This window comes from Pleurodeles waltl, chromosome 7 (assembly GCF_031143425.1).
Source record: "Pleurodeles waltl isolate 20211129_DDA chromosome 7, aPleWal1.hap1.20221129, whole genome shotgun sequence".
Lineage (NCBI taxonomy): Eukaryota > Metazoa > Chordata > Amphibia > Caudata > Salamandridae > Pleurodeles > Pleurodeles waltl.
Window position 1 is genome coordinate 548,412,795 of NC_090446.1, and position 8,694 is coordinate 548,421,488.

Consider the following 8,694-nt stretch of genomic DNA (forward strand, 5'->3'; position numbering starts at 1 on the left):
ATCCAGCTGTGTGAGCATTTTTTGTGCTTCATCAAGGGGACTTTTCAGCTTGTAGGTGACAGCTGGAATTCATGCAAGTGGGCCTCCAGGGGCTTTAGGCAAGGAGAAGGTAACTTTCTAAAAGTACCATTTCCTAACTATTTATTACAAGTCTGCACCCACCGGATAATTTGGAGTGTAATAAAAATTTCAAAAAGACCAAAAATTTGAATTTTTGCTATTTCTTACCTGGCGATAGCATTATTAAATGTAATTTTCTAGCCCATTGCTTTCATATGAAACAGCCACACTTGCTATAGGGAAAATAGTATTTGGGGCATTTTTGTACCATTTACTGGGGACTTATAGGTAAGTTAAATATGGCAACTGGGTATGCCAATTTCATCATGTTGAAAGGGGGTGCAGAGGCATTTTAACAAAGGTCGGCAGGGGTAAAGTGCAGAAGAGTTCTACTGCCAGCAAAAAAGGTTAAGGAAATAATCTGGGGACACACAAAAAAGTCCTTTTCAAACACTCAGGTGTCCCTTCTCCATATTAATTGCTGTTATAGCAATATCTGTTCTCAACAGAGGACTGCCTCTATGACACAATGTGGTGCTGTGGGCGTTACACACTTCTGAGAAAAAAAACAGAAAGGGAGAATGTTGTAAATCTTAAAAGCAACCATAAATATGAGTGCACCACAGTTACTGATGGGCAGTTGGTTTCCTTACAACTGGCAACGTTTGGGAATGAAAAGATGCACCTCTTTTCTATTCTTGAGATCAGCTTCCTCTCTAAAGAGAATATCTGTTTCACGAGACCTGATCCTGTCCCCAGAAAACCTGTACATCCTCCTGGCTGGATGCAGAGATTAATGTGCAGCAAGGTCTATCCTGGGCCCCACAACGGGCACAAATGCCAGACCACTCAAACGTTTTTTATTCTATTTGTTTTTCAAAACGCATGTATTTTCAAAGGCATCTATTTCATGCTTTCAATTTATTGCAATTGTACACCTCATCTATGAAACTTTTTTTTTATGTTAAATCTGCAGATTGACTTGCACATTTTTATCATTCACCAGTCCTTTACTTTCCAACACCTTTGTCTATTTATATGTGCCATCTGTTTCATGCCTATTCTTGTCTCCATGACTTTTCCACATTTCAAGATGGTGAAAAATTGTACAAAATTATAACTTATGCTAAACTTTACACCAACATCTTCGCCACATGATTGGAAAATGTTATGCCTAAATTGATACACCTGGATCAGTCTGGATTTATTAAAGGGCGCCAACCTCACAATAGCTTGTGGCGGGTGATCCATCTACTGGACAAGGGGACCAAGAAAAATTTACCTGCAGTTTTTCTGGCACTAGATGCCTAGAAAACCTTTGACCGTGTACACACGTTGTTCCTGGTTGCCACATTGCATCAGTTCAGGTTCAGCAAGAGGTTTATCACTATGATAATGTCCATCTACTCTCGTCCCAATTTATGGGTCATTTTAAATGGTACAGCATCAGAATATTTTGTGCTGGCATGGTGGATGCGGCAGGGTTGCCCACTATCCCCCTTGCTTTCTCTACACAGTATAGAGCCATTGGCTGCTAAGATAAGGGCCAATCCCACTATTCAAGGCATACATGTTGACTCCGATGAACATAATAACTCCCTATTTGTGGACAATGTCCTGCTTGCCCTCACTTCTCCCCACACCTCGCTTTCTGCCCTTGAACTGGAACTCCGGGATTACAAGAAAGTGTTGGGATTTCGTGTTAATATCCAAAGGTCTTTTTTACTCAAATTGACAATCCCCTTGGCAGAAATGGAGAGTATCGCCTCCCAGTTTCTTTTCCAATGGGCCAAGAAAGAGGTTACCTACTTGGGATTAAGCTTACATCTAAAGTGGAGAATTTAGGTAAAGCAAACTACCCTCCTCTGCTACGATGCCTGAAGACAGACTTTAAACACTGGGCCTCAAAACACCTCACATGGATGGGTTGCATAAATGCGATCAAGATGACAGTACTTCCATGCATCTTATATCTTTTTCAGGGTCTCCCATTAGAGGTACCTAGAGATGTTTTTACAGAAGTCTGTGCGATAATAATGAGGTTTTTGTGGCAAAGACACATGGTACGACCCTCCCTTAGAGTACTGACCAATCTGAAGGAATCGTGGGGCCTAGCAGTGCAGGATGTTCAAATTTACTAAGGAGGAGCTCAATTCTGCATAGTATCTGAGTGGTCTCTAAAGGTATTTGACACCTTATGGTTGCACATGGATCCGTGCAGTGATGGGCGGACAATCTGTGATTGTGGGATCCCCAACAAGACTGCCCGCAGAATGCCTACCTGAGTACACCCACGGCCACCATGCTTAAAGTATGGGATGCAGTGACTAAGGCATATGGATTATCAACTTTCCTCTCTCCCAACACCCCTATTCATCATAATATGGCCTTTGGCAAGCAATGGAACACCCTCTACTGAGGTATTCCTAGGTTTAATCACTCCATTGGGCTCCGAGAGGCACATTATAAACTCCTCTATGATTGGTACCAGTATCCAGATAAACTCAAAAAGATTTATCAAGGCACGCTCAATGCATGTTGATGAGGATATGGGCTGTAGGGAGACTTCCGCCACACATGGTGGGACTGCCAGACTATTCATCCGTACTGGAATGAAATGTTGTCATAATTTAAAGAAATTCTAGGTTATCCAATCCCCATTGGCTGCAGTGTGTGCTGTTGGGACTTGGTGACCCCCAGTGAAACATCAGATGGTAGGGGATCGCTCCATCATGTGGCTCAGTCTGGGGGCAGCTAAGATGGCCCTCATGGCTGCATGGAGGAAACCTGAGGACCCATACATATCTCAATGGCACACAAGACTCTGGTAGGCCCTCCCCATGGAGTGTATGGCTGATGTACTAGTGTACAACAGGACAGGCTTCCACTACATCTGGGGACCCCTGGTGCAGTTCCTCTCCAGGGAGCCTCAGCTTTTCTCCTGTCATTCCCACATAAGAGCGCTCCATCTCTTCCACATATAGAACCTCCCCTTTCATCCTCTCCGTAGTTTAAATGTATGCTGTCTTATGGAAACACACCTAAAACAGGCTCCCACTGTTAGGAAACCTTTCTCACGCCGATTTCTCCATGCCAATTGGTTAAGTGTTCTTTTTGGTTAAGCATATTACTTGTATCCTTGTTAGGATGTTTTAACTATAAGGTGGTACTTTGGTTTCATGCTTTCCTTGTACCAACATGTTGACAAGACACTTGCTACCTTAATTGTATGCTATGCCATATGTCAACTATTTTGTTGGCTTCTGTCCCTATCGTCAGTGTTCTGAATTTCTGTACCACCGAAACGCTAATAAAGAAGGTTTGACAAAAAATTTTTTAACTTGTGAGTTTCAGGCTTGCAAACCCAACTGATGTTCAAATGTTTTACCTTTCCAAGCATGACCAGCACCTTTTGAAACATAAGTATCTCGAAACCTGTTGAAAAAGATTACATAAAACAGCAAAAGCTAATTTTTAAATACAGTTTTACTATCATGTTACATTTGGTGTGATTCCATTCAGCAGGTTTTGAAGTAATGGAGAGGAAAGTTACCTACGGGAACTTGAACATGAACTGTTTCTTTTTTGACCAACCACTAACTCTTTTTCCTATAGATGGACCGGCACAAAACGTGTCATGTCAAAATGTAGCATAATTTTGTGCAAATTTGTGAAACAGTGCGGAACTTATAAACAAACCAATATTCCTGTAATGTATTAGCAGCTGTGGTGCTATTTATTGAATGTTCATGGTAATTGAAATTGCAGAACTGGGCTTAACATGCTGAAGGTCTGCTAAATGACATGCAGACATGACTAATGACAACCTGCATCCTAAACCTTGGAGACCTCATATTCAGAGGCCTATACAAATGTCTGAAGGCCAAGCACAGTTATTTGCCTGGCTCTGAGTCTAGAGCCCACCAGGTACAGACAAAGGTTTTCAGCACTGGGATCCATGATTAAAGCACTGGTGAAATTCCTGACTGAAGGCTAACACCTTGAACTTGAAGCTTGCTGCACATAACCAAAGGACATGTGCAGTAACACAGTGCATTGGGACTGATGCAGGCCCTGGTCCACGCCTGTTTCAGGTTGCCAAAGACTGGGCTTACTGACCCGGATGTATAGGTTTTGCCACGGGAGCTGATATGAGTCACATCTTGCTTCCAGAGCCATTGTGCAATATTGTCGGTGGTTTGTAGACTGGAAAGGCCCTGCTACTGGTGCTCACTGTCAAAACCATGCACATTGAGACCTATAGTGTAGTGGGTGACACAGGCCACCATGCACAAAACCAAGGCTGTATGCAGCAGAAACAAAGGTGCAGTGGCCTGGCCACAGATCAGACATGCTTAAAACCACAGTCCACTGCGCTCAGCTTCCACATCGCTGACAGCTCTATACTGTACATTATATCAATATGTGTGATAGGTGTAGCAAAGCATTAAAAGTCTCAACAAATCACTAAAAATCTTTTTAAAGATACATTTTGGATACTTTTGTTTATAATTCTTCCATGTTAATTAAAAATAAAACTCGGAAATTCGTTACAACCCCTCACATATAGTGAAGGTATGGTTCCAAGGGAAAACCCCGAAACCCTGAAATTCTCCATTTATTGTATGCTAATCAGACCATAACTCAAGCCCCCAAGATCTTTTATTAATCCTGAAGTCATTGATAACATCTTACATTATAAGTGTCAGTGCTGATGAAATCTCATACGACAAGTGGCATATGATTGAGTGATGGTATTACAATGAATAGAGTGGTATGGAACCCCAGATCTCACAGGAACACTTGAAATATGGAAATTATTTCAGGGATCCCTGCAAACTATGGATCACATCATCATTATCGACTTTTCCAAGATATGTGTGCAACAGTATCTCGTTAATAAACATTTTGATCATAAAATGGCACAAAATATGAATAACATATTTCAGATCTGTACATTGCAGAAAATAGCGTCAACAATATTTTCCATCTACAGACAGAATGTGTTTTTTTTAACAAACCAAAGCATGTTTTTCTAAACTTCTAGAGTAACATCACAATGAAAACTCTAATCTGATTTGTGGGTCTTTACATTTGTCCATTGTTTAATCAACATTCTGTTCTATGAAAGGTAAACAAAAGCTGAGCATTCTAATTCCAATCAGTACCTGCTGTTAGCTGCACCCTGCGGACAGCAGATTAAAAAATATCTTCCTTCTATAGCCAGAATGACTTTTTAACAAAGCAGAAATATTCAAATATTCCACATTTGTATCTATGTTAATAATTTACTTTAGTCAAACACATAGGCCATTGTTTCACTTACTGTTTTCAATAAACATTTTCTTGTTTGAAAAAGGTAATTTTAAAAAGAACTGTCCCAAAATAAATACTTAATGAAAACAGCACCTAGTATGCATCTTGGGGACATTTGCACGCCACCTGTTCTTTGGCCTTGTGGTTTATGATGAACAGAAAGATACAATCTGAATTGGACCAGGGCAAAATATTTTTCACTCATCCAATCAGATTTCTTGAGTCTTCAGTTTTTCATTGATCGACTTGCTATATCCAACATTTTATCCCTGCTGTCCAGGTGTCTATGATTTATTTGACCTTTAGTTTTAAGGCATTTTTTAAAAAGGTGCCGAACAGATCTTCACAAAACCAAACCACTTTGAAATTTGTATTGCATCACTTAACCTCATTTAAGTGTTGTTAAAATCCGTTCTGCAGTTTTTCCTGCAGCTGCAACCGACATTTCCCTATAAGACAGGTGCAGCTCCTCCACTATGGTGGAGGAGCTTCGCCCTACCACCAGCAGCAGCAACAGCTGCAAACCTTTAAAAATAAAATGATAATAAATTAACTTTATTATCGTTTTACTTTTAAAGGGGTGGGGCCATAGGGGGATGACAGCCATGGAGGGGAGTGGACAGCTCTCCCCTCAATGGGCATATATGTTTGGCCAGCCGTCTCAGGTTGGCCAAACACACATGCACACAGGGCTCTCTCCAACCCAGCACTGTGTTGCCAGGTTGAAGAGAGCAGGCAGAGGCTTCCACTCTGCTTCAGACCGCCCAGTCAGGTCGCTAGAGCCAATTGTAACGCTGCTTTGACCAGCGTCACAATTGACCACAGGGCAGGCTGGGACCCTGTTCCTGCAATAAAGTGGAGAGCGGTGGTGCAGTCAAGGTACGTTTTTATTTTTTTTTAAATGTCATTTTTGTTTTGTTTCCCCCGCCCCGCCACTTTGCCCTATCACCAGCGTGACTGCTATAAGACTAAGGCGGTCATTCTGACCGCGGCGGTCGGCAGTCGCCGCCCGCCGCCCGCCAAGCGGTTCCCGCCGAAAGACCCCTCTGCGGTCAAAAGACCGCGGCGGCCATTCCGGCTTTCCCGCTGGGCCGGCGGGCGACCGCCAGAAGACTGCCGGCCGGCCCAGCGGGAAAGCCCCTTCAACAATGAAGCCGGCTCGGAATGGAGCCGGCGAAGTTGCAGGGGTGCGACGGGTGCAGTGGCACCCGTCGCGATTTTCACTGTCTGCACAGCAGACAGTGAAAATCTTTGTGGGGCCCTGTTAGGGGGCCCCTGCACTGCCCATGCCAGTGGCATGGGCAGTGCAGGGGCCCCCAGGGGCCCCACGGCACCCGTTCCCGCCATGGCGGGAAGGCGGTCGGAATCCCCATGGCGGTGCTGCAAGCAGCGCCGCCATGGCGGATTCCCTTGGACAGCAGGAAACCGGCAGGAAACCGCCGGCTCCCCTTTTGTGACCGCGGCTTTACCGCCGTGGTCAGAATCGCCCAGGAAGCACCGCCAGCCTGTTGGCGGTGCTTCCGCCGCTCTCCGCCATGGCGGTCATGGACCGCCAGGGTCAGAATGACCCCCTAAATGTTCAGGATCTTTGGAACCTTCCCTTCCCCATAACATTTTTTGATGATAAAACCAAAGTCATGAAGATTAAAAACACATCAATGTTATGGGCTAGAAACTTGTTTTTTGCTTTCACTGATCATTGTGATATGTTTAACACTAATCCGTATTTTATGTATTGATTACTTCATCTAAGTTTTCACTGTCTTTCCTAGATTCTGCAGACTGCTTGAAGTGCCCCTATGATCATTGGTCCGGTGCCTTACGAAATAGATGTATACCAAAATCTATTAGCTTCCTGTCCTATGAGGAGCCTCTTGGTATAATATTAGTGTTAATGTCTATTTTCTTTTTCCTAAATGCTTTCTGCGTCTTTGGTGTCTTTGTTTGGTACCGGGACACTCCCGTTGTGAAAGCTAACAATCGCGGCATCAGTTACCTCCTGCTCATCTCACTCATGCTGTGCTTCCTCTGTGCAATGAATTTCATTGGTCGTCCCAAGAAATTAACGTGCATGTTGCAGCAAATCATTTTCGGAATAATCTTTTCTCTTTGTATTTCTTGTGTGCTTGCTAAAACCATCACAGTTGTCATAGTCTTCAAAGCAACAAAACCCAATAGCAGTCTCAGGAAGTTTTTAAGTCCAAAGATTGCCTACACCATTGTCCTGGCCTGCACATTAATTCCATTGACTATTGGGGTGGCTTGGCTGACAACTTCCCCATCTTTTCCTGAGCAAAGTACTAGCCTTGCCATGAGAGAGATATTCCTTGGATGCAACGAGGGCTCTTTTGGATGGTTCTACAGCATGTTGGCCTTCATGGGATTCTTAGCTACTGCGAGTTTTGTGATCTCCTTTCTAGCCAGGAAACTACCTGACAGCTTCAACGAGACCAAGTTCATCACATTCAGCATGCTTGTGTTCGTCAGCGTCTGGCTGTCATTCATACCAGCTTATCTGAGCACAAAGGGAAGATTTATGATTGCAGTTGAGGTTTTTGCTATTCTGTCATCTAGTGCTGGACTTCTCTTTTGTATATTTGGTCCCAAAGTATTCATATTATTTTGGAGGCCAGAAAGGAACACAAAAGACTACGTATCTTCAAAATCAAAGTCAAGTTTGAAAAATATATAGCAGTGCTAACAATTGTCTATGTGTGGTCTAGTTTCCAAAACAAAAATACTTCACCTACTGTAGAAAGTTGTACATTTGTAGCACACAGGTGAGGAATTAACCTACTGTACAAAATCTATATCACAAGAACATCTTGAAATGACATCCTAATAGTTCAAGAGCACACACATTAGGAGTTTGTTTCAAAATTGCAAATTCTAGGGTACAATTCAAATAACTACAATATTTATTAAATATTTATTATTGGTTCAAAGTAGTAGTCACATTGTAGTTACTTTAGATCCAGTGTGTTCTAGACCACTGATAGTCATTATATAGTCCGCTGGGCACAGTCGGCCGCTGGGCACAGATGGCCCACTGGGCCATTTTTCAGGGCTTCCTTGTGACCGCTTGCACTGCAATTTAAGCCTGAACGAGAAGAAGCAGACACTCAGGCCCATATTTGAACTTTGTTTGCGCCCCATTTGCATAATTTTTCAAGCAAAAGTGGTGCAAACTTAGAAAATACAATTATATTTTCGAACTTTGCGCTGCCTTTGCATAAAAAAATGATGCAAATGAGGCGCAAAAAAGTATAAATATGGGCCTCATTTCAGAGTGCTGCCCTGCTTATCATAGAAGTGCAT

The 8,694-nt window shown here is 42.9% G+C and overlaps 1 protein-coding gene across 1 annotated transcript in view; it reads left to right on the forward strand.

Moving 5' to 3' along the window:
• LOC138246921 (extracellular calcium-sensing receptor-like) overlaps positions 1 to 8,068 on the forward strand; it is a 580,560-nt gene extending 572,492 nt beyond the window's left edge. The window contains exon 6 of the mRNA XM_069201668.1: positions 7,149 to 8,068. Within this exon, the coding sequence (XP_069057769.1) occupies positions 7,149 to 8,068 (920 nt within the window). The remainder of the gene's footprint in view (positions 1 to 7,148) is intronic.
• Positions 8,069 to 8,694: the final 626 nt, after the last annotated feature.